This window comes from Halichoerus grypus, chromosome 4, assembly GCF_964656455.1.
Source record: "Halichoerus grypus chromosome 4, mHalGry1.hap1.1, whole genome shotgun sequence".
Taxonomy (NCBI): domain Eukaryota; kingdom Metazoa; phylum Chordata; class Mammalia; order Carnivora; family Phocidae; genus Halichoerus; species Halichoerus grypus.
The window spans coordinates 75,756,195-75,783,380 of NC_135715.1; the positions used below are offsets into that span (position 1 = coordinate 75,756,195).

The 27,186-nt window shown below is 37.3% G+C and overlaps 1 protein-coding gene across 4 annotated transcripts in view; it reads left to right on the forward strand.

Annotated features, from left to right (window-relative positions):
* Window positions 1-27,186, forward strand: part of MIPEP (mitochondrial intermediate peptidase) — a 196,048-nt gene that overhangs the window by 57,662 nt on the left and 111,200 nt on the right. For all 4 annotated transcript variants that reach the window (XM_036117268.2, XM_036117267.2, XM_078070558.1 and 1 more), the window contains exons 11-14: window positions 19,616-19,769; window positions 21,629-21,706; window positions 22,311-22,515; window positions 24,168-24,277. In XM_036117268.2, the coding sequence (XP_035973161.2) occupies window positions 19,616-19,769; window positions 21,629-21,706; window positions 22,311-22,515; window positions 24,168-24,277 (547 nt within the window). The remainder of the gene's footprint in view (window positions 1-19,615; window positions 19,770-21,628; window positions 21,707-22,310; window positions 22,516-24,167; window positions 24,278-27,186) is intronic.

Consider the following 27,186-nt stretch of genomic DNA (forward strand, 5'->3'; position numbering starts at 1 on the left):
TTTGGCTGTTTGGGATCTCTTGAGATTTCATGTGAATTTCAGGATGAGGTTTCCATTTCTGCAAAAAATGTCATTGGGATTTTGATAGGGATTGCACTGAATCTGTAGATTGATTTGGGTAATATTGGCATTTTCACAATATTAGATCTTATAATCCATAACCATGGGGTATATTTTCATTTATTTATGTCTTCCTTAACTTTTTTCAGCAATGTTTTATGGTTTTTATTGTACAGGTCTTTCACTTCCTTGCTTGAGTCCTAAGCATTTTATTTTTTGATGTTATTGTAAATGGAATTGTTTTGTAATTTCCTCTTCACATTGTTCATTGTGTATAGAAATGCAGCTGATTTCTTGTGTGTTGATTTTGTTATCTTGCTGCTTTGCTGAATTTATTAGTTCTAGTATATAATTTGTTCCTACATAAAGGATTGCATCATCTGCAGACACATAATTTTACTTCTTCCTTTCCAATTTAGATGTCTTCTGTTTCTTTTTTTTTCTTGCCTAATTACTCTGTCTAGAATTTCCAGTACTGTGTTGAATAGAAGTGGTGAAAGTAGGCAATCTTGCCTTGTTCCTGATTTTAGAGGAAAAGCTTTCAGTTTTTTGCCATTGACTATGATGTTTGCTGTGGGATTTTTATATTTGGCTTTTATTATGTGGAGGTAGTTTCCTTTATTCCTATTATGTTTAGTGTTTTTATCATGAGAGGGTATTGAATTTTGTCAGATGCTTTTTCTGCATCAATTGGGATAATCATGTGGGATTTTTTCATTCATTTTGTTGATGTGGCATATTGCATTGATTGATTTTTCATATGTTGAACTATGCTTGCATTTCAGGAATAAATCCCACTTGGTTGTGGTGTATGATCCTTTTAGTGTACTGTTGAGTTTGGATTGCTCATATTTTGTTCAGGATTTTTGCATCAATATTCATCAAGGATATTGGCCTTTTCTTTAGTAATTTTCTTTTCTTGTAATGTCTTTGGTTTTGGTATCAGGGCTGTGCTGACCTCATAGAATGTGTTAGGTAGTATTTCCTCTTTAGTTTTTGGGAAAAGTTGAAGAGGATTGGTATTAGTTCTTTAAATGTTTGGTAAAACTCATCATGAAGCCATCAGGTCCAGGGCTCTTCTTTGTTGGAAAATTTTTGATTCCTGATTCAGTCTCCTTACTATTTATAGGTCTATTCAGATTGTCTGTTTTTTCATGATTTAGTCTTCTTAGCTTTAGTGTTTCTAGGAATTTGTCCATTTCATGTAGGTTTTCCAATTATTTGGTGTATAATTGTTCATAGTACCCTCATAATTTTCTTTTATTTCTGTAGAATTGGTAGTAATGCCCGCACTTTCATGTCTGATTTTAGTAATTTGAGTCTTCTCTCTTTTTTTCTTAGTCCATCTAGCTAATGGTTGTCAATTTTGTTGATCTTTTCAAAGAACCAGCTTTTGGTTTCATTGATTTTTTTCTGTATTTCTGTTCTCTATTTCATCTATCTCTACTCTGATCTTTATTTCTTTCCTTCTGCTAGCTCTGGGATTAGTTTGTTCTTCTTTTTTCTTTATTTTTTATTATGTTATGTTAATCACCATAGATTACATCATTAGGTTTTGATGTAGTGTTCCATGATTCTTTATTTGCATATAACACCCAGTGCTCCATGCAGAATGTGCCCTCTTTAATACCCATCACCAGACTAACCCATCCTCCAACTCCACTCCCCTCTAGAACCCTCAGTTTGTTTCTCAGAGTCCATCATCGTCTCTCATGGTTCATCTCCCCCTTCAATTTCCCCCCCTTCATTCTTCCCCTCCTGCTATCTTCTTCTTCTTCTTTTTTTTTTAACATATAATGTATTATTTGTTTCAGAGGTACAGATCTGTGATTCAACAGTCTTGCACAATTCACAGTGCTCACCATAGCACATACCCTCCCCAATGTCTATCACCCAGCTGCCCTATCCCTCCCACCCCCCACCATTCCAGCAACCTTCAGTTTGTTTCCTGAGATTAAGAATTCCTGTTCTTCTTTTTTCTAGTTCCTTAATTTGTAAAATTAGGTTGTTGGTTTGAGATCTCTCTCTTTTTTTAAATGTAAGCATTTATAGCTGTAAATTTTCCCTTTAGCACCACTTTTGCTGCATCTCATAAGTTTTGGTATGTTGTGTTTTTATTGTCATTCATCTCTAAGTATTTCCTAATTTCCCTTACTATTTCTTCTTTGATCCATTGGTTGTTTAAAATATGTTGGTTAATTTCCACAGTTTGTGAACTTTTCAGTTTTTTTCATGTTACTGATGTCTAACATCATCCTTTTGTGGTCTGAGAAGATGCTCTGTATGATATCTATTTTTTTAAATCTATCAAGACTTAATTTGTGGCCTAACATATGTTCTCTCCTGAAAAATGTCACGTGTGCACTTAGGAAGGATGTGTGTGCTGCTGTTGTTGGGTGGAGTGTTCTGTATATAAGTGTTAGATCTAGTTGGTTTGTTGTGTTAAGTCCTCTATTTCCTTATTTATCTTCTGTCTTGTTGTATCCATGATAATGAGTAATGTATGATAATGAGTCCTCTATTTCCTTATTTATCTTCTGTCTTGTTGTATCCATGATAATGAGTAATTAATGATAATGAAATATCTGTTATTGTAGAAAGTCTGTTTATTTCTCCCTGCAATTCTCTCCATTTCTGCTTCATATATTTTGATGGGCTGTCATTGTGTATATGTTTTTAATTGTTATATTTTCTCATTCTGTTGAACCTTTAATTAACATTTGTGTCCTCCTTTGTCTCTTCTATAATCACTCTTATGCTCTTTTGGTTACTATTTGCATGGAATATCTTTTTATGTTCTTTCACTTTCAGCCTGTCTGTGTTTTTGGATCTCAAGTGAATCTCTCGTAGATGGCATAGAGTTGGATCATGTGTTTTACATGTCCATTTACATTGTAAAGTACTGATAAAAAGGGATTTACTTCTGTCATTGTGCTGTTTTTTTCTCTACAGCTTATAGATTTTTATTTCTTCATTTCCTGCATTCCTGTCTTTTTGTGTGTGTGTTCAGTTGATTTTTTTGTAATGAAATATTCCTTTGTAGTTTCTTTTGAGTATATTATATAGTTTTCTTTGTGGTTGCCATGGGGATTACATTTAACATCTTAAAATGATAACATTTTAATTTTAATTTATAGCAGCTTAACCTCAGTAACCTCACAGAAAGTGCTCCTTTACAGCTCTGTACCCACCCCTTTCAGTTGTTAATGTCACAAGAATTACATCTTTACACATTGTGTGCCCCAAAACATAAACCAGTAATTCGTTCAACTGCATTGTTTCCTTGATTATGTAGAAAACAAGATTTAGAGTTACCAACCAAAGTTACAGTAACATGAGATTTTACATTAATAATTGTTTTTTTCTTTAATTGGTCTCTTAAATCCTGTAGAAAACAGAAAGTATAGTTATAAACTATTGTTATAATAATAGCTTTTGTAATTGCTCATGTATTTACTTTAACTGACATCTTTATTTCTCCATATGATTTCAGTTACTGTCTAGTGTCCTTAAATTTTACTTTGTAGGACTCCCTTGATCATTTTTTGCAGGACAGGTCTAGTGGTCATGAACTCCCTCAGCTTTTGTTTATCTGGGAATGTCTTGATTTCTCCTTCACTTTTAAAGGACAGTTTTCCCAGATATAGGATTCTTGATTTTTTTTTTTTTTTTTGTAGCACTTTGAATGTATTAGTCCACTGTCTTCTGGGCTCCAAAGTTTGTGATGAGAAATATGCAGAAAATTTTATTGAGTATACCTTGTATGTGATGATTTGCTTCCGTTGCTGCTTTTAAGATGCATCCTTCATCTTTGGCTTTTGAAAGTTTTATTATATTATGTCTTGGTTTGGGTGTCTTTGAATTCATTTTTCTTGGAGTTCGTTGAGCTTCTTGAATGTTTATATTCATGTCTGTCTTAAAATTTGGAAAGTTTTCAACCATTATTTCTTCAAATATTCTCTCTGCCCCCTTTTCTCTATCTTTTCCTACTGGGACACCCATGATATGTATGTTGGTCCTTTTTATGGTTTTCCATTGGTCTCTAGGCTCTCTTCACTTTTCTTCAGTATTTTTTCTTTCTGTTCATCAGCTTTTCATTTTCCTGTCTTAGTGTCACTGCTTCTTTCTTCTGCCTGCTCACATCTGCCTTTGAATCCCTTCAGTGAATTTTTCATTTCAGGTATTGTGTCTTTCAGCTTCAGAATTTCTTTTTGGTTTCTTTTTAGGTTTTTTCTGTCCCTTTATTGACATTTTTGTTTTGTTCACACATTGTTTTCTTGAACTACTCCACCTCTTTTTGGGCATCCTTAAGGTAGTTGTTTTAAAGTCTTTGTCTAATATATCTGCCATTCAGTCTTTTTCAGGGACAGAGCTGTTGAATTATTTCTTTCCTCTGAGTGGGCCATACTTTCCTGTTTCTTTGTATGCCTTGTGATGTTTTTGTTGATCACTCCCTCAGCATTTGCTGGGTTTTATGTTATTGTTTTAGTTTATTGTTTTTGTGGTTTTGATTGTTGTAAGCTGTCTCTGTGCTTGGGATCAACCTGAGATGTAAACTTAATGTCTTCTCAGCTCTTTTTGAGCCTTTCTCTGGACATGTGCACTTTCTAATTTTCCCCATAGATGCATTTGTTTTTGAATGTTCCACTCTTTGATGTCTGGTTCCAAAAAGGGGAAAAGTGAAAAATGAAGAAGGGAAAAAAGCATGAGTCTTTTACATCTGGGAGTCACTTGAGCTGGAGAGGGAGGCTTGCAACAATGGGGGGAGGTATAGCAATGGCTGCCTGCCTCTCAGACCTCTAAAAGCAGAAGCAGCAATCAGCTGTCAGAGCACAGATCCCCCAAATTTGGGGGACAGAGTCCTTTTTGCCCACCCTAATCCCACACACTGTGTGTAAGCTGCTTCAGGAATAGGTGCACAGCTGCCTGCCATGTGGCTGTGGATGGGATAGGTAGGCGCTGCTGTCCTAGGAGCTAAATTTGACCACAGTTTATACTTCAGGCCTTCCGCTGGAAGCTGAATGCTTTCAACAGACTCCAGAGTTCCAGATTCTACCAGTGCACTTGTCTAGGTGGGGAGGCAGATTACTGATGCTTCCTTCTTGGCATCTTCCCAGAATCCTCTATTTTTTGGTTTTGTTTTTCTTTTTATTTTTATTACCTGGCAATCAGAAAGTGAATTATGTTTTTATTATTTTATTTTTTTAAAATTTTTTAAAGATTTTATTTATTTATTCATGAGAGACAGAGACAGAGAGAGAGGCAGAGGGAGCCTGCCAGGGAGCCTGATGCGGGACTCGATCCCAGGACCCTGAGATCATGACCTGAGCTGAAGGCAGACGCCCAACCATCTGAGTCACCCAGGCGCCCTGAATTATGTTTTTAAATCAAATTTTCTAGCTTCGAGTGCTATATGGTTAATTTTAATTTCTATTTATTTCAGTTCTGTCTATGGTTTGAACCTGACCGTTTGATTTTTTTCTTTAAGGTCAGTCCAGCTTGATTCAGTATCAAAACAGATAAGTGAGGTATTTATTTTATTTTTTTATTTTATTTTATTTTTTAAAAGATTTTATTTATTTATTTGACAGAGAGAGACATAGCGAGCAAGGGAACACAAGCAGGGGGAGTGGGAGAGGGAGAAGCAGGCTCCCCGCAGAGCAGGGAGGCCGATGCGGGGCTCGATCCCAGGACCCTGGGATCATGACCTGAGCCGAAGGCAGACGCTTAATGACTGAGCCACCCAGGTGCCCCGTGAGGTATTTATTTTTCACAAAACTAAGTTCTGTTTTCATATTTTTTTAATTCATCCAAACAAGTGTATTTTGAGTGCTGATGAGACAATTGCTAACCCTCAAAAAGGTACCTTCCAGTTACCCATGGTCTTTTTGATGCTCAATCTAATGTGAAAATTTGTGCTTAAAAAAGGATCTTTTTTAAGGCCATTAAATTCAAATGGTGACTACTATATTAGGACCATTTCAGTTATCACTGAAGGAAGCCCAGTTTAAACTAACTTATGCAGAAGAGAGAACTGGTTGACTCATGTAACTGAGAAATCTAGGGGTAAAGTTTAGAAACATTTGCAACCAGGGGTATAGGAGTACTTAGATTGGCCAGGCCAAGGTCCTGTGCATGTGGCTGCAACTGTAGGATCTATAAGTGGTCACTGCTGCACCAGCACCTGGAAGTGTTTCCCGCACGGAAGAGGGGTTCTGTAATCAGGAGAACTATGTGCAAATAGGTGTCATCGAGCTCCTCCTCCTTTGCCTCTCTTCTCCCTCCTTCTCATCAGCTTAACTAGTACTCATTGAGAACTTGCTCTGTGCACTTTTCTAAGAATTCTATATGTATTACCTCATCTGAAACCTTGCAACAACCACATGAAGTAGGTATGGTTATATCCCAATTTTCACACATGACCAAACTGAAACATGGTGAAGGAAATAATTTGCTTAGGATCATGCAGCAAGTGGCGTACAGTCATGTTTCAGACTCAGGCCTAATAGTTCCAATCTGGTGCTCTTAAATCCGTACTCTTTCATCTTTCTAGATACAGAAACTCTTTTCCCCATTCCATGAATTTTAAAAATATGCTTTACCACACATAGTATATTAGCCCACATTCTAGAAAAAGGTACATACGTTCTATCCAAAGTCCTATCCAAGTGGGGCTCATATAGGCAAACTGGGCAGAGCAGGAAGCTGCTTCTCTGGGAGTGTATGGTGGTGCTGCTGCCCTCTTCTTCCCTTTGCTTTGACGTCTAGTGATCTTCTGGTTTGCCTGTGCTGCTTAGAGGCACTTTTTGGAGCCCAGTTCCTCCAGTTAATCTCTTTTCCCAGACCCAGCCAGTTCCTCTGAACTCCTAGGGTCACTTCTTTTCCTTGGATGATCTTACTTCTATGTTCTGGTTCCCCACGGGCCTGCCCGGGATGGCTGTGGGGTGACTCTGCTGGACAGATTTAGTAGTAACCTTGACATTCCTGATTACTTCCCTTTTTCACCTCCTAAGAATGTGTATGCTTATTGTTCACTTTTGAATATCCACTGTCCTAAAATTCAAATACAAAGAGACTTCTGACCAAGTTTGAATAACAGGAACCAAATTTACCTCCTGCATGCACAACTAAATTCACTCTCATCAAACATATGAGACAGTGGTGTTCAGATGTTGTAAAGCTATCAGTGTAAGCCTGTGATCCCTGCAAGAGGGAAAACAAACGAGTGACCTTCCAATGGCCCCCGCTCACTTCTTGGAGGAACTTCCCAATTATAGCCAAGCAGCGGGGCCTGCAAGTGGACCACGGTGGTCTCCCTCGGCAGAGCCATTAGAGCTGGGGAGCCACGGGGGCCAAGGACCTGCAGTCCAGAGAGGGGAACACTGCACCAACAGCAAGGGAAGAACCCTATGAAAGGAGCCAGGGAACCATCACTGCAGCTCACGCAGGGCCATGGGTTGTTCATGTTCCCATCGGCCAAAGTGAAAAAACTTGATAATTTGTGGGATAGTCAGTAGAATCCTTAGAAAGGTACCACCTCATTAGTGGAACAAAATTAAGCCTAGACTTATCGTAGCTCTGGTCCCTTTAAAAAATCAGGCCTCTCTCAAGTATGGTTTCTTAACAGTGGCACTGTTTTTTTTTTTTTTAATTAATAAACTTTTATTTTCAGGGAAGTTTTAGGTTTATAGAAAAATTGCGTGCAAAGTATAGAGAGTTCCTATAAATCCCCTTTATCCTCTCACAGTTTTCCCTGTTATTAACATCTTTTATTAGTGTGGCACATTTGCTATAATCGGTAAGATAATATTTTAACTCAGGTCCATAGTTTACATTAGGGCTTCCTCTCTGTTGTTCCGTCTATGAGTTTTGACAAATGTGTAATGGCAGGGATCTACCATGACAGTGTCATACAGCATCATTTCACTGCTGTAAAAATCCCCTGTGTTCCACCTACTCATCCCTACTGCCTCCTCCCGCCCCCAGTCCCTGGCAACCACTGATCCTTTTACTGAAAATTTTGCCTTTTCCATAATGTCATGTAGTAGGAATCATATGGTCTGTAGCCTTTTCATATTGGCTTCTTTCACTTAGCAAAATGCATTTAGGGTTTCTCTATGTCTTCTCATGTTTTGGTTGCTCATTTCTTTTTAGTGTGGTTATTCCATTTTGTAGAATTTAAAAAATTTATTTTTTTATTCATTCACTTATTCATTGTTTATTTATCCATTCACCTATTGAATGACCTTTTAGTTACTCCCAGGTTTTGGCAATTATGAATAAAGCTGTTGGGAATATTTATGTGCAGGTTTTTGGATGTGTTTTCAACACATTTGAGTAAATACCAACGAGTGTGATTGCTGGATCGTATGATAGAAGTATGTTTGGTTTTGTAAGAAACTGCCAAACTGTCTTTTAAAGTGGCTATATCATTTTGCATTCCCACCAGCAATGAATGCGAGTTTCTGTCGCTCTACATCCTTGCCAGCATTTGGTGTTGTCAGCGTTTTGGATTTTGGCAGTTCTGCTAGGTGTGTTGTGGCATCTCATTGTTGTTTTAATTTGCATTTCCCTGATGACATGGATGTGTGGAGCATCTTTTCATATTCTTATTTGCCATCTGTAAGACTTCTTTGGTGAGGTGTTTAGGCAGACCTTTTGTTTACTTTTTATCAGGTTGTTTCTTGTCTTGCTATTGAGTTTTAAGAGTGTTCTATATGTTTCAGATACCAGTTTTTATCAGATATGTGTTTTGCAAAGATTTTCTTCTAGTCTGCTACAGCTTGTCTTTTCTTCCTCTTAACAGTGTCTTTTGCAGAGCAGAAGTTTTTAATTTTAATGGAGTACAGTTTATCAATTTCTTCTTTCATGGATTGTGCTTTTGGTGCTATCTCTAAAAAGACATTGTCAAACTCAAGGTCACTTAGATTTTTCTCCTGTATTATCTTCTAGGTGTTTATAGTTTTGTGTTTTACATTTAGGTCTGTGATGCATTTTGTGTCAGTTTTTCTGAAAGGCATAAGGACTGTGTCTAGATTTACTTTTTGTAATGTAGACGTCCAGTTGTTCCAGCACCATTTGTTGAAAAGACTATCCTTTCTCCATTATATTGTCTTTGTTCCTTTGTCAAAGATTAGGTGACTCTATTTGTTTGGGTCTATTTCTGTTCCATTGATCTATTTGTATATTCTTTTGTTAATTCCACACTGTTTGGATTACTAGAGCTTTATAGTAAGTCTTGAAGTTGGGTAGCGTCAGTCCGATTTTTTCTTCCTCTTCAATATTGTGTTTGCTCTTCTGGGTCTTTTGCCTCTCATATGAACTTTAGGATCAGTTTGTCGAAATCCACAAAATAATTTGCTGGGATTTTGACTGAGATTGCAATGAATCTATAGATCACACTGGGAAAAGTTGACATCTTAGCAACAGTGAGTTTTCCTATCCATGGTCTTGGAATAGCTCTTCACTTATTTAGATCTTTGCTTTCTTTCATCAGTTTTGTAGTTTTCCTCATACAGATCTTGTTCATTTTTAAAATTTTATTTTTTATTCAAGTATAATTAACATACAGTGTTATATTAGTTTCAGGTGTACAATATAATGATTCAGCAGTTCTATACATTTCTCAGTGCCTCATCATGATAAGTGTATTCTTAATCCTCTTTATCTATTACACCCATTTTATTCTCTGTATTTAAAAGTTATTTTTCAACAATAGCCAAACTATGCAAAGAGCCCAAATGTCCATCAAAAGAAGATGTGGTATATATACACAATGGGATGTTACTCAGCCATAAAAAGAATGAAATCTTGCCAATTGCAATGATGTAGATGGAACTGGAGGGTATTATGCTAAGTGAAATAAGTTAGACTGAGAAAGACAAATACCATATGATCTCACTTGTATGTGGAATTCAAGAAACAAAACAGATGAATATATGGGAGGGGGAAAAAGAGAGAGGGAAACAAATCATTAGAGACTCTTAAAGATAGAGAACAGACTGAAGGTTGATACAGGGAGGTGGGTAGAGGATGGGCTAGATGGGTGACGGGTATTAAGAAGGGCACTTGTTATGATGAGCACTGAATGTTGTAAGTAAGTGATGCATCATTGAATTCTACTCCTGAAACCAATATTGTACTGTGTGTTGACTAAAATTTAAATAAAAATTTGAAGAAAAAAAAAACAATAAAAAAATAAGTCTTTTTTTTGTCTGCCTCTTTTTTGTTTGTATGTTTTATTTTTTAAATTCGACATATGAGTGAAATCATGTAGTATTTGTCTTTTTCTGACTTGTTTCACTTAGCATTATATATACCCTCTAGGCCCATCCATGTTGTTGCAAATGGCAAGATTTTATGCTTTTTTTATGGCTGAGTAGTACTCCATTACACACACACACACTATATATATATATATATACACACACACATACATACATACATATATTTATTTATCTGTGGGTGGATGGATACTTGGGTTGCTTCCATATCTTGGCTAAGGTAAACAGTGATGCAATAAACATGGAGCATATATATATTTTTGAATTAGTGTTTTCATTTTCTTTGGGTAAATACCTAGTAGTGGCATTACTGGATCATATGGTAATTCTATTTTTAATTTTTTGAAGAACCTCCATTGTTTTCCACAATGGCTGCACCAATTTACATTTCCACCACCAGTACACAAGGGTTCCTTTTTCTCCACATCCTCATCAACACTTGTTATTTCTTGTGTTTTTTATTTTAGTCATTCTCATTGATGTAAGGTGATGTCTCATTGTCCATTTGATTTGCATTTCCCTGATGATGAGTGATGTTAAGTATCTTTTCATGTATCTCTTGGTCAATTATATGTTTTCTTGGAAAATGTCTATTGAGGTCCTCTGCTCATTTTTTAATTGGATTATTTGGGGTTTTTTTTTTTTTTTTTGGTGTTGTATAAATTCTTTATATATTTTGGATATTAATTCCTTATCAGATATATCATTTGTAAATATCTTCTTGATACAGTAGGTTGCCTTTTTGTTTTATTGGTGGTTTCCTTTGCTGTGCAAAATCTTTTTATTTTGGTGTAGTCCCAATAGTTTAATTTTGCTTTTGTTTCCCTCACCAGAGGAAACATATCTAGAAAAGTGTTTCTACAGCCAATGTCAAAGAAATTACCGCCTATGTTTTCTTCTAGGAACTTTATGCCTATGTTTCACATTTAGGTCTTTAATCCATTTTGAGTTTATTTTTGGGTATGGTATAAGAAAGTGGTCCAGTTTCATTCTTTTGCATGTAGCTTTCCAGTTTTTCAGCACTATTTGTTGAAGAGACTATTTTTTCCCCATTGTATATTCTTGCCTCCTTTGTCATAGATTGATTGACCATAAAAGTTTGGGTTTATTTCTGGACTCTCTATTCTGGTAATCTATTTGTCTATTTTCGTGCCAGTATCATACTTTTTTGATTACTTTAGCTTTGTAGTATATCTTGAAATCTGGATACTTCCAGTTTTGTTCTTCTTTCTCAAGATTGCTTTGGCTATTTTGGATCTTTTGTGGTTACATACAAATTTTAGGATTATTTTTTCTAGGTTTGTGAAAAATGCTGTTGGTATTTTGATAAGGATTACATTAAATCTGTAGATTGCTTTGGGTAGTATGGACATTTTAACCATATTTGTTCTCTCAATCCATGAGCATGGTATACCTTTCCATTTGTTTGTGTCATCTTCAATTTCTTTCATCAGTGTTTTATAGTTTTTGTAGTATAGATCTTTCACCTTCTTAGTTAAGTTTATTCCTAGGTATCTTGTTTTTGATACAATTGTAAATGGAATTATTTTATTACTTTCTCTTTCTGCTACTTTATTATTAGTGTATAGAAATGCAACAGATTTATGTATATTAGTTTTGTATCCTGTGACTTTACTGAATTCATTTATCAATTCTAGCAGTCTTTTTGGTGGAGTCCTTAGGGTTTTCTATATATAGTATCATATCATCTGTAAATAGTGAAAGTTTTACTTCTTCCTTACCAATTTGGATGCTTTTCATTTCTTATTCTTATCTGATTGCTATGGCTAGGACTTCCAGTACAATGTTGAATAGTAATGAGAATGGGCACCTTTGTCTTATTCCTAATCTTAGAGGAAAAAGCTCTCAGTTTTTCACCCTTGAGGATAATGTTAGCTATGGGTTTTTCATATATACCCTTTATTATGTTGAGGTATGCTTTCTCTAAATCTACTTTGTTGAGAGTTTTTACATTATGAATGGATGTTCTAATTGTCAAACATGTTTTTAAAAGATTTATACCTAAATATTTCAGGGTAGTTTTTTTTTTTTTTTCCTGCTGTTAATATAAATGATATTGTATTTATAATTCCAAATGTCAGTGTTTATTGTTGGTATATAAGAAAGGAATTGATTTTTGCATATTAAATTTGTATCTTGCAACTGTGTTATAATTGCTTATTAGTTCCAGGAGTTTGTTAGTTCTTTGGGAAGTTTTATCTAGATAATGATGTCATTTGTGAACAAAAGCAGTTTTCTTTCTTTCTTTATCTCTAAAACTTTTATTTCCTTTTCTTGTCTTATTGCATTAGCTAGATCCTCCAGCATGATATTGAATAGGAGTAGTGAGAAGAGACATCCTTGCCTTGTCCCTGATCTTTGCAGGAAAGCATCTAGTTTTCTTACCACTAAGTATGATGTTTAGTGCAAGTTTTCTGTAAGTGTTCTTATCAAGTGAGGAAGTTCCCCTCTATTCTTTGTTTGCTGAGAATTTTTATCTGAATGTGTGTTGGATTTTTTCAGATGTTTTTTCTGAATCTGTTGATATGATCATATGATTTTTCCTTTTTAGTCTCTCAATGTGGTAGATTACATTAATTGATTTTTAAAAGTTGAACCTGCTTTGCATATCTGGAATAAATTTCAGTTGGTCATGGTGTATAATTGTTTATAATTATAATATAATTGTGTATAAAACAATTTGATTTGCTGATATTTTCTTGAAAAAATATTTTTGCATCTGTGTTCATGAGAGATATTGGTCTGTAGTTTTCCTCTCTTGCTGTGTATTTGGTTTTTGTTAAGGTAATGCTGGCCTCATAGAGTGAATTAGGAAGCTTTCGCTTCTATTTTCTGGAAAAGATTGTAAAGAATTGGTATAATTTGTTCCTTAAGTTGGGTAGAATACACCAGTGAATCCATCTGGGCCTGGTGTTTTCTGTTTTGGAAGGTTATTAATTATTGATTCAACTTCTTCAGTAGATATAGGCCAACTTAGATTATGTATTTCTTCTTGCATGAGTTTTCGTAGATTGTGCCTTTCCAGGAATTGATCCATTTCATGTAGGTTATCAAATCTGTGAGCATCAAGTTTTCATAATATTCCTTTATCTTCCTTTGATGCCCATTTTATCAATAGTGGTATATCCTGTCTCTTATTTCTGATATTAGTAATTTGTCTTCTCTCTCTCTCTTCCTCTTAGTTAACCTGGATAGAGGTTTACAAATTATCTTGATATTTTCAAGGAATCAGCTTTTGGTTTTATTATTTTTTTCTATTAATTTTTTATTCAATTTTATTGGCTGCTTCTCTAATTTTAAAAATATGTTTTTCTTCTCATTACTTTGGATTTAATTTGTTCTTCTTTGTCTAGTTTCCTAAAGTATAAGCTTAAATTACTGACTTTAGATCTTTCTTCTTTTCTAATATATGCATTAACTGCTTTGAATATTCTTGTAAGCATTGCTTTCATTGCATCCCACAGATTTATATAAGTTATATTTTCATTTTCATTTTGACCAAAATATTTAAAAATTTTCCTTGAGCCTTCTTTTACCCATGTGTTAATGAGGAGTGTATTGTTTAATCTCTAAATATTTTGGGATTTTCCAACTATCTTTCTGTTATTGATTTCTAGATTAATCCAATTGTGGTCTGAGAGCATTCATTGTATAATATCTGTTCTTTTAAATTGTTAAGATGTATTTAATTTCCCACAATGTGGTCTCTCTTGAGTAAGATTCCTTGTGATCTTCAGAAGAATGTGTATGCCACTGTTGTTGGATAAACATTGCCTAGATGTCTGTTATATTCAGTTAATTGATGGTGCTGTTCAGTTCAACATGTCCTTACTGATTTTCTGCCTCTTGGATCTACATTTCTGACAGGTGGATGGTGAAGTCTCCAACTATAATACTGGATTCATCTGTTTCTTCTTGTATTTCTGTCAGTTTTTGCCTCATGTATTTGATGTCCTGTTAAAATCATTAAGGGTTTTATGGACAGTAAGGATTGTTATGTCTTCTTGGAGAATTGACCCCTTTATCACTATGTAATGCCCATCTTCATTCCTGATTACTTTCTTTTCTCGGAAGTCTGCTCTGATTGAAATTAATGTAGCTACTCCAACTTTCTGTTGCTTAGTGTTGGCATGGTATATCCTTCTCCATCCCTTTACTTTTAATCTATCTGTATTTTTACAATTAAAATTAATTTCTTATAGACAACACATAATTGGGTCTTGTTTTTCTCAACTTTGCTGACATTCTCTGGTATTTTAATTGTTATATCTAGACCATTGATGTTTAAAGTGATTAGTTATATAATTGGGTTAATATCTGCCATATCACCATGTATGAATAACATATTTCTGTTCTTTGCTCTTATTCTTCCTCCCTTTTCTTTAATTGTCTTCCACCTTTCTTTTTTCTGCCTTATGGTTTTGAGTGTTTTATATGATTTCAGTTTTCCTCCTCCCTTTTTTCCAATTTTTAAGTATTTACCCTGACATTTACACTGTAAGTCCACCTCAAATAATACTGCACTGCTTCATGGTTTGTGCATATGCTTCTTTTCAGTCCCTCATAACATTGCTGTCCTGCATTTCACTTATCTATAAACTATAATCGCCTTGTACATTGTCGCTATTATTATTGTGAAGAAGCTGTTATGCATTACATCATGAAATAAAAAGATTTGCTTTTATATCTTCCATTTATTCCTTCTCTAGCACTCTTGCTTTCTTTACATAGATCCAAGTTTCTGACATCCATCATTTTCCTTCTTCTTGAAGAACTGTTTTTAGCATTTCTTTTTTTTTTTTTTAAGACTTTATTTATTTATTTGACAGAGAGAGAGACAGTGAGAGAGGGAACACAAGCAGGGGGAGTGAGAGAGGGAGAAGCAGGCTTCCCGCCGAGCAGGGAGCCTGATGCGGGGCTCGATTCCAGGACCCTGGGATCATGACCTGAGCCGAAGGCAGACGCTTAATGACAGAGCCACCCAGGCACCCCTGTTTTTAGCATTTCTTGCAAGTCAGGTCTACCAATGAGAAATTCCCTCAATTTTTGTCCAAGAAAGTCTATTTCTCCACCATTGAAGGATAATTTTGCTGGAAACAGAATTCTAGGTTTGTGGGTTTTTTATTTCAATGCTTTAAGTATTTCCCACCACACTCTTCTCTATTGCATAGTTTCTGAAGAGAACACAGATACAATTCTTATTCTTGCTCCTCTATAGGTAAGGTGATTTTTTTCCCCCTCCATCTTCTTTGGAGATTTTTTTCCTTGTCTTTGATTTTCTGCAGTTGAAATATGATACTCCCAAGTGTGTTTTCTGCCCTGCTTGGTGTTTGTCCTTCATTTGGAAAGTTCTCAGCCATTATTACTTCAAATATTTCTTCTGCTCCTTTCTCTCTCTATTCTCCTTCTGTAATTCCCATTACATGTACATCTTTTGTAATTACTCCACAATTCTTTGGGTCTTCTCTTCTGTCTTTTTCATTCTTTTCTCTCTTTGCATCATACTCTTGGAAGTTTTTATTGACATGTCTTCAAGCTCACTGATAGTTTCCTCGGTCATGTCCAGTCTACTGATGAGCATTTCCTTTGATTCTTTTTTATAGTTTCCCTCTCTCTGTTTACATTACCCATGAATCTTGTGTATTTCCTTAGAACTGTTGGCATGTTAATCATAGTTGTTTCTGAATTCTCAATCTGGTTATTCTACCATCTCTAACATACATGAATCTGGTTCTGATGCTTGTTCTGTTTCTTAAGACTGTGGTTCTTGTCTTTTATTGTAACTTGAAATTGGTGTGAAAGTTGGACATGAAGTACTCACTGGCTGGGAGTTAGTTAGGCTGTGTTTACTTTTGCAGTAGCTGTGGTGTTGGAGGCTAAACTTTTCTTATTTATTTATGTCTCTGATGCTGTATTTGGGTTTCTGTGGAGACTTCTACTTAACATAAGATCTGAGAGGTTAGTTTTTCAGTTGTTTTCTCCTGTTTTACAGGACCCCTGTTGCTGTGGTGGTGAGGGGAGGGTGGGAGGGATGCATTCTAAAGTCCTGTGATTAGGTCTCAGTCTGTTACAGAGCCTGTGCCCCTCAGCTCTGACTTTTGCAAATGCTTTTCAGTTTGCCTTCCCTGCTTTGATGAGACGGGGATTGGGTTGGATATTTCTTTTCTTCTAGGTAAGTTAGGCTCTGGTAAGATAGTTTCTTTTGAGGGCAGCCTTGTTAAGAATAACAGAATGCTCTGGTGTATTTCAAAATGGCTGTTTTTTCTTTCCCCCTGCTGGAAGCATTGGGAGAATTTTTCTCCATCTTTACTTGAGAACCTGGTAGAGCTACTGGAGGTAAAACTCATAAAAGTGTGGGGGTCCCCCTCCCCCCTTAAACTGGGCCTCCCTGGAGTTTTCAATTCTCAGATTTGGCCACACTGAGCCTCCAATTTGTCAATTGTAGTTTAAATTTTCCTACCTTAGTGCTAGTCCGTACTGGAGAGTTCTGTAAATTGTGATTCTCTGTATTTGCCTGCTTGTCTTTATATTTGCGGGGGCAGCAATTTGCTCTGTGATCTCAGTTCTCTGCTGGATATAAGAAGAGTTTTGATTTTTAGTTTGTTGAGCATTTTACTTGTTGTTAGGATGGAATAATGCCTTCCAGGCTCCTTATATGTCAGAACAGACACCAGAAGCCTCCATTATTTCCTGTTTTTACAACACATTTTTGCCCTTTTTTCCGTGATGTCCCTTTCTTTCATGCCCTAACAGCTCTGACTTTTCTTCTCTGTCTTCCTTTTTATCTCTTCATCTGGAAGATCTGCTGCTGACCCTCTTCTCACACTGCATCGCCCTTCCCCAGTCTCCTTCTACAGCTTTAACTAACACCTGAGCAATGAAGCCTCAGTCTTAACTGAGTGTCTGACATCTTATGGGCACTTCACAGTCAGTGTCTCCAGAATTGAATTTATTTTCTGTGACTCCTCTATCCTTCTCTCACAACTGCACCCCACCCTCCTTTCTTCTCCCACAAACATACCCACCCTCCTTTCTTTCTTTTTCCCTGCGTAGTACTCTGATTAAATGACTCTGCCATCCCATCCATCTGGCTCAAGCCAGAAACCTGTGTGTTATTCTAGACTATTCTTTCTCACCAGTCCTGAAACATTTCCATCTCAAGGAAAAACAAATTCATATCTGCCTCCTCATCCTTGACCCACTGCCTTTGCTTATGTTCAGACCCCAGTTTACCGTCTGCTCTCCCTGCCTCTCCTGCATTCCTCCCTCCATACTGTCAACCTTGCAGTGTTCCAGAAAGCATCAGATTGCTTCTCTGTTGCCTACAAAAGCAGTCTCTCATGTTTCCCAATCTGTAAACAATCCACTGAGAGTGTGAACATACTGCATTAAAAATTCTGTTTAGATTTATTTTTATTTCAACTTGTAAAAATGTATCCTTTTTTTTTGTTTTGAAATATAGTAGAACAACAGCACATGAATATAATTTATAAATATACATATATTAAGGTTGAATACTTAAAAATTCTTTTAATGATTGGGGTACATAATCAAAAAGTTGAGAGACCACATGCCTATAATATGAAATCCTAATCCTTCAGGTTTATGTCTGAGGCCCTCAGTTCTCTGGACCCTGCCCATGTGTGTCTAGACTCCCCTCCCTCTCTTTTCCTCTTGATCCCCTGCATCATGAACTGGCTCGTATTTAGCCACTGGTTTAGAAGTTTCCAGGCTGTTTCATGACTTCACACTGTTGCTTCTCCCTGGAATTCCCTTATTACTTCTCCCTGCCTTCATTCCTCATCCCCACCCCACCCAGCAGACTCCTGTTTCTGAATTCCTTTCTGCGACCCCTTCCTGTTTCTACCCTCTCTTCCACAAGTGAAGTCATCACACCCTCTTGGTGTCCCGCTGTCTGTGTCCTTCATTCAGTCCTCTGACCGTGTCTCTAGCAGCTACTCTACTGCCGCCCCAGGCTAAGGAGACCAGAGTTGTCTGTCCACTTCTCCGCATCCTTCACAGTGAGCTCTTTAGAGACAGACACTCCTCTCATTCCTTACCTCCAGCAAGCAGCAGGTTTATTGACAGCCTGCACAAGTATATGAATTAATGAGCGAGGACACTGAAGAAGTGATGTGTCTTTCACCAGTGAGATTCTGTTTTTATGAAAAATTGATCAGGAATTAAGTTGTAAACTTGTGGATTTCTATAGTCAAAATCTCTTTTGTGGTATAATTTATACATGCTCACTAAATCCAGTCATCCATTTAGTAACAAAAATACGTTTGTCTGTGTTCTGCGTGAAAGTTTATATGTATTTTGTTTTTATTTTAATTAACTTTTCTTGAAGTATAGTTGACACACAATGTTATGGTAGTTTCAGGTGTACAACATAGTGATTCGACAAGTTTATATGTAATGCTATGCTCTTCACAAGTGTAGCTACCTTCTGTCACCATAAGTATATATTTTGTTAATTCCAGAGAGTAGAAATAGAATAAGCACCTACTGTTATTCTAGAGCCATTCTTTCTAGCTGTGGTCATAAAGTTTGCCTGATCTAATGACTCAAAAGTGACCATTCACATCACATACTCTGGATGTGCTTTGGCTTATGTTGGAAGAGGACATAAAAAGCCATTTTTGAATGAAGAATAATTAATCTTGCCAGTATGTTATGCTTCATTTAAGGTATATAACTGTAAAACAGATGAATTAAGATCTGATGGTTTATGTTACAGAGACTTTTTCCATTAACAAATATTTTACTAGAGATAGGATTTAAATTCACTTAGTATGCCTCAGGACTTGAGTTTGTTTACTATTTATGTGATATAAGTCACAATTTTTTAGAATAGAACATATTTCATTATAGCTCACACTGGTCAGATTCTGTCTGTAGGTATGCATAAAGGATTGTGTGTGTGGTGTGGGTAATTGAGATAGACGGATTTAATTAAGTCAGTGCAAGTAAATAACCTGAAAAGGATGAAGTTTAGGGAATGGTGTGTCTATCTTAATTACTCATTACTGATATTACTCTTACTACTAAGAAGTACTACTTACTACTGTTACTACTAAGAATAATTAGACTGCCTTTCCTCTGAAAATCCCTCAAAAGATAAAGATGTACCTTTTTGTTTTCAGTCCTTTTTTTAGCTACCATGATCCTAAATTTTAAATGAAGAGTTAACTGAACTTAAGAAATTGAAGTAAACAAAAATGCTATTGAACCTCTTTTCTTTCTTTTAGGTATAATATTGAGCCCAGTTTATATTGCCCATTTTTCTCCCTTGGAGCGTGCATGGAAGGCCTAAATATTTTGTTTACCAAACTGTTAGGAATTACGTTATATGCAGAGCAGCCTGCAAAAGGAGAGGTATGGTGTGAAGATGTTCGCAAACTGGTAAGCATTCAGTTAGTGTGGAGTTGCACTCCCTTATCTCTTGGGTTTGGAAATCGAGTTAATAGCAGTTTTATCTTCAGGGCAGCTTTGCCCTGATGGAGCATGTCTCACCTTATTTCTGTTTCATGAAAAGTCCGGGTCACTGCTTCTCATTTATAAAAAAACATTTTTCTTTAAAATCAGTTGTTCCCTCCAATTGATAGGAACATATAATAGCAGAGTGAATTCTCTGAAAGAAATTTTTTTAAGGACTTGACAGAAAGTTGAATCTTTTTATGCTGACAAATTCTTGTTAAAGAGAAATTTGTCATTACTTTTCATATTCCTGCAGTGTGCAGTGTCCCTTTTGGTTAATTCCAGAATTCATTGCATCTGTCACGTTTCTTTTTTTTTTTTCAACCCCCTTCCCATCTTGTAGGAGCTTATTATTTGCATAATATATTGATTTATATCCCGTGTCCTAATGTTACCTCAAGCCTGGCATCTACCCCTTCTCCTATTAGGGCTCACTTTATTTGAGATATCAGTATGTTTTTCTTTTTTTTTTTTAAATATTTTATTTATTTGACAGAGAGAGACACAGTGAGAGAGGGAACACAAACAGGGGGAGTGGGAGAGGGAGAAGCAGACTTCCCGCAGAGCAGGGAGCCTGATGTGGGGCTCGATCCCAGGACCCTGGGATCATGACCTGAGCCGAAGGCAGACGCTTAACGACTGAGCCACCCAGGCGCCCCTGTTTATTTTTTCTTGATAAGATTATGAGGATTTATTGACTTATCTCTCACAAAGGCTTTGTGTTGTTGTTATTCTGTTTTACTTTCTGCCTATATGCGTACCACACTGTACTCTGTTCACTGTATTTCAAGGAAAGAAAGCTATCTGATTGTCTCCTGGCTGTGTTCCGTGAGAGTGGAATAGGCATGGTGATAGAACTGAAAGGCTAGAGTAGGAGCACACTTTATCCCCGCACTGATTACCTGAGTATCTGTGTATTATATACTTCACAAAGTCGTGGAGACTGATAGAGTGCAGAGATACAATGAAAGAAAAACTGGTAAGAGTGAAAGGACAACATGCAAGTAATGAAAAGCTTCCCCCATTGCAGAGTGTGAGCCCACCAGGTTTCCCCCGCTACGGGGTGTGGGCCCCCCTTGGGCAGCGCTCTTTGCCAGTTTTGTTCACTGCTGATATCTGAATGCCTTGATACATTCCAAGCACCTGCTTGGGGCTTAAGAGATACTTGTTGAACTAATGAATAGATGGCCTGCACGAAGTTGTAATGCATGAAGCTGAGGTTCTCTGTGGCAGAATCCTCAAGTTGTGACAAGACAAAGGAGGCAAGCTGGAGGCCAGCTGTTGAGCTCTTCATAAGCCGTGTGTCTTTTATAGGCCCAGTTTGAGGGAGGAGCATAAATAATGATGTTACTGATCTTCACCTGAAGCCAGAAGCAACCTTCTGTTGTATCTGAATTCAGGGGTTAGCATTTTGGGGCATATGTCTACATTGTAATAGTTAGATCTAGAATTGTCAGAGCCAGCACTTGTTCCCAAGTGTATGGGGAGGTTTGTGAACAGTCTGAGGAGCTGGGTTTGGTCTTGGTGTCGTGGGGCACTGGCAGTTGGGACAAAGAGCTCAAACGAGGAGGGTTTCCTCTCCTGGACAGAATCCCCAAATCAGAATCTTCTGAGAGATGAGGGGACAATAGAATCTATTTCTAGGTCATGTGGGGTGTAGAAAGTAATAAAATGTCTATAGTTATGGCTATGGATGTTTTATATTTAGATTCTTGTTAGGGATGTTTTTCCACTTTTAGAGTTTCTGATGGCTTCATTCACCGCTAAATGTAATTTTTTTCCAGGCTGTTGTTCATGAATCTGAAGGATTATTGGGGTACATTTACTGTGATTTCTTCCAGCGAGCAGACAAACCACATCAGGTGATGCTTTATGTGACTTTATGTGACTCAATGTTTCCAAGACTCAGTTTCAGTTTCCCCATCTGAACAATGAGAGAGCTGCCTCAGGGGGTTATTGTGAAGAATAAGTGATACAATGTATGTGAATCTCAGCCTGTTAGAGAAAGTCACTCCAAATTCCTCCCTTTGTGATAGAGTTCATTGCTTCTGAGTGATAAAGACAATAGATATGAGAAGTGTCTCCCACTTCTTTGCCTGACACAGAAGGGGTTCAGTAAACATTAGTGTCCCTCCCCACAGTAGCTCAGTGTCTGTCCCCTTCCCACTTACTTGTGTACAGTTGAGCATGTGGATCTAAGCTGGCATAGCATCACCTCAATACATATTTTTGGAGTGAATGAATGAATGAATCAACACAAGCGCAAGGTAGTACAGGTGTTTTAAAAAACTTAAAATTTTAGCAAAATAAAAAATGTTAGGTTTAAAAAGTGTCTATAACTAAATAGAAGAATAGAGTTAAGGTAAATTTGAACTGAGACGTCTTGGTGTAATTTTATATTCATTAAGACTATTCTTCAGGTCACCTAATACTTTCTTCTCCGGTTATGTTTTCTGATTCTTCCAGGATTGTCATTTTACAATCCGTGGAGGCAGGTTAAAAGAAGATGGAGACTATCAGCTCCCAGTTGTAGTTCTTATGCTGAATCTTCCCCATTCCTCAAGGAATTCACCAACTTTATTAACTCCTGGAATGATGGAAAATCTCTTCCATGAAATGGGACATGCCATGCATTCTATGCTGGGACGTACTCGTTACCAACACGTCACTGGTGAGCCACGAAGAGAGGACTTCTTTTTAACAACCATCTTTTAAAAACATGTGTTTTATTTTCAATTGGAACAAAAACCTCTTTATTTAGAAAATCTTATCTTTTAACATTGTCAGGTGGTCATTTATTGCAGGTTGCCTCCCCTTGTCCTTCTAGTTGTTATGCAGCCTGATCATCTGACATTTTTCTGCTTCCTTGCTAACAGTTCTGACTGAGGACTGTCTCACTTGTCTTCTGAGTTTGCACTTTTACATTTTATCATATTTTATATGGAATTGAAGTTTTTGGCTTCAACTTTTTATGGAATTGAAGTTTTTGGCTTCAACTTTTTATGGAATTGAAGTTTTTGGCTTCAACTTTTTCTTTTCCCCCCATTTTAGGGACCAGGTGCCCTACTGACATAGTGAGTAAGTGAAAGAATATTGCCTCTTTTTCTCCAAAATCAGTTAGAATACATATTAAGGCATGTTGAAAAAATATTTTCCTATGCTTTCCCCCTGTTTAAAATGACAGTCTTTCATGCTGGTATGTGGCCATATTTGATGATATTATATGTAGACTTTCCTCTTAGTTGTCTCATCTCTGAGTCTTAAGCTCACTATCCTATATGGTCAGCTTTAAGACCACCTGCTACATTGCTTTCATTTAGTGATTTATTAACTAACTTTGTATAATAGTATTTTGAGGGAGAAGAAGATATTTGAAAAGACTAGAGATGAGCTGGACAGAATCATAAAATGTCATCAAAAAGTTCTTACAGGATTTGTTGCTTTAAGTTATTTTAAGTTTAAAATACTGCTTTTTTTTGCATTGACTTTATTATAAGAAACAATGGTTTTAAAAAAGGTACTTTTAAAACAAATGAAGGGTATGGATAAAGAAGAAGTCGTATATGTTTATACTATGGAGTAGTACTCAGCTATAAAGAATGAGAACTTGCCATTTGCAACAACATGGATGGAGCTAGAGGGTAATATGCTAAGTGAAATAAGTCAGACAGAGAAAGACAAATACCAGATGATTTCACTTATCTGTGGAATCTAAAAAACAAATGAACAGACCAAAAAAAAAAAAAAAAACCACCAGATTTTTAAATACAAAGAACAAACTGGTGGTTGCCAGAGGGGAGGGCATGGGAAGATGGGCGAAATAGGAGAAGGGGATTAAGAGGTATTAACTTCCAGTTATAAAATAAGTAAGTCATGGAGATGAAAAGTACAGCATAGGGAATAGAACAAACAAACAAACAAAAAAGTGAAGGATAAAAGCATTTGGTGAGAGAATTCGGTGAATTAATATAAATGGTATATTAATTGTAAAAATGTTTTAATTTGTGTCTCGTGTATAGCCCAGCATAGCCGAGGACAGATTTGTTTGTAGAGGGTGTGAGCCATTGCTTTACAAGGTGTTTTATCCAGCTGTGCAAATATTTTGTTTTACTTTTGATATATAGGAAAATATATGGGATTATAATAAACTTTTCTGCAAATATGTACAATAATTTTATAGAAGTAAAATATTGATTTAATGAATTAAATCTTATCGTAGTTCATCAGAAGTCCAAATAAAAGTTTTAAAAGAGTACATAAAAGGTAAGATAAATATGTTGATTTGATTCATGCCAACTTTTTTTTCTTTTCCCCCCATTTTAGGGACCAGGTGCCCTACTGACTTTGCTGAGGTTCCGTCTGTTCTGATGGAGTACTTTGCAAATGACTATCGAGTGGTTACCCAGTTTGCCAGACATTATCAGACCGGGCAGGTAGGGGAGAGCACTACCGCAGTGCCGTCCTCTGCGTGATGGCGGTCAGCTTTCCTGGCCCGCCGCGTAATGTGGAGCTCCTCAGAACTGTCACCCTCTCTCAGTGCCAGAATCCTTCCTCCTTATTTTTATTTTTTTTATTTTTTTGCCAGCCAGTAGGATCACAGTGTTGACAGATAGCTGCCCTGTATTCTATGCTACGTCCTCGCCCATTTAGTCCTCACCACCATCCCCTGAGGGAAGCACTTCGTTCCTGTTTTCCAGAGGGGAAATGAGCGGACTCTGTAGAACAGGCCTTCAAACCTGCCTCACTTCAAAAAAGCCAGTGGTCTTCCCTCTTTCGTTTATGGTTCTGAGTATTTGTTCTCTTGGTCTAAAATTTTCTGTTGTTTTGTAAAGCTGAATGGCCTGGCCATATTTTCCCATCATGCCTTGCACAAGAGGTCTGAAAATTCCTCAGCTTTAGGGTTTTGACTTCAATAGTTGGATTTAGAGTGGAAGTTTAAAGATTTTAAAATTTTGTAAAGTAGGAAGACAATGAGAGATCTCTTATAACGAGTTAGCCGTAACCATGACTGTCGACATAGTGCAGTGTACTGTCCCCATGTACTTTATGAAAGATCTTCTCTCCGTTCTCGGAGAACTTTGATTATATAATATCACATAGGTTAGTGTTTCCCCCCTTAGACAGTACCTCCTTGAGTGCAGGTGTGAAATTATAGTCATCTTTGGATCCTTAGCACTTAGAATCCCGCAGCACATAAGAAGCACTAAAAGAAATTATAAATGAAGGAATGATGGAATCAGAAAAAGCACCAAACCCACCTTTTGTGTGACCCTTTTTCTAATGTGATTTGGTCATTTCTGATTTTTGGGCTTGATTTCATCTAACTGTTCTTGTCAACTGTAGAATAACAGAGGAGTTTCTAGCTAACTAATCTGACTGGGTCTTCATCATAATCTATCTCCGTTATTAAGGTGACAGAATTGAGATATTGGTGATCAATTGTCCTGGTGTCCATTAATCCGCAGAGATAACCCGGCCAATAACAGAAACACAAGCCATCGAATAATAGCACAAACTGCCCAGGGGTTCACGTTTTGGGGTTTGGGAATGATCAGGAATACCTGATTAAGTCCCTCCTTTTGTGCTTGCCCCCCTGCCCCCCTGCATCTGTTGTAGGGGAGCAGAGCACGCCGCATGTTGGGGCAGAGCTACACCCACGGTGCACAGGACTGTGAAGGAGAGCCCTGTGAACTTTGCCGGGGGTGCCGGGAGAGGCTTCATGCAGGACGTGCTGGAGGAGCCAGGTTTGGAAAAAATATGTAAAGGGGGCAGTTTGCCAGTCGGCTCTCAGCGGCCCCTTTCCATCTCATTAAAATATAGTTATGGAGAACAAGAAGGACATACATACGTCCTTCAGTCAGGAAGTAGTTACTGAGTTTTTATTATGTACCAGGCACTGTTCTCAGCATCTGAGAAACAGCCAGGAGTAAATGAGACAACATTCTAACACTCAAGGTCTTTAAATCTCAGGGGAATCTCAGAGCTAAAGACAGGGTTATTCCAGCCAGAGGAAAAGCCTGTAAAGTCATGGAAAAATCTGAGACCATGGCAAGATGCTGGTAGTGGCAAGAGGAGAAGGAGGAGAAAGGGAGACAGAAAAAGACACTGGAATGTTCTAGTTTCTAGGATTCGCTCCCAGTCTCTGCAGTCCTCTTGCCCCTACACACTTTTTAATCCCAGCTCATTTACTAGACCACCGTTTGTGACTTGACTAATTTTTCTTGGCAGTGTTTACACTGAACCTTGCTATCACACTTCCTCTTGGGAGTTGTGTCTGGTCCTCCTGGCTCTCAAACAACTCTTCCCCAACCCATTTTCTTATTAGCCTTTGGCAGACAGCTTCCCTGGGTTCCATCTTTGAACTTGTGTCCTCGCGCAGCCCTGAGCAGGGCTTAAGTGAAGGCTTGCAAATATGTAGTGAAGCGATGGTGAGGGCCAGAATGAAGGCATTGGCTGTGGGGGTCCTGGAGAACCAGAGTTCAGGAGCTACTGGAGACTTCATTGGAAGGATTTGAGGCTAGTTGGATAAGAGAGGTGAGAGAGGGGAATCAAAGATGGATGCTCTATGAAGAGAGAATTCTGGAAGAGGTCCAAGTTTGAGGAAGGAAGACACATGGCTGTATCCATGGGGCCATTAGTAATACAACTCTGAAATCCAGAATCAAATAGAATCTGCAACATATGGGGGTAATTGGCATAGAGTTGGCGGTTAAAGTACGGCCCGTGAGAGAAAAGCAGGAGGCATCTGAAGAAGCAGCATCATCAGGAAAGAAGCTGTCTGAGGAGCTTTGATTGCTAAGGGGATCTGAACAGTGAGGAGAACACATAGAGATCAGAGTTACTAAGGAATGCACCATGAGCCTCTCAAGAGTAATACTTAAAGCTAAAAAGTTAACTCTTGGCCTAAAGTCAGTTTTAAAAATGTTACCTATTTACAGAACAATCAAAAGAGCAAAGAAAGACAAGAGCCACTGCTTGGAGGATAGTGTAATGTCCCAAAAGAGGACAATTCTTATTTTATTATGGCATTCTTCCAGAAGAAGAGCCATTTTTGAACAAGAGAGTTTCAAGAAAACAATATTAAATCCAAAAATACACTTCAAACTAAATGAAACAGGAAAGAAGCAGTAAGCTGCTTTGAATTAATTCAAGTTTCAGACTCACAAGCCATGTTCAGTGGGCTAAAGGGACTTGCAGACACAGTCTCTAAAGAATTTAAAATAATTTTGCGATCATATGGAGAACAGAAAGAGTGCCAGAAGGCAAGGAACGTGTAAATGCCTTGAGTTTCACAAAGGGCTTGCCTCTTCTTGTCACTAATTAAGATACCAAGTGGCTAGAT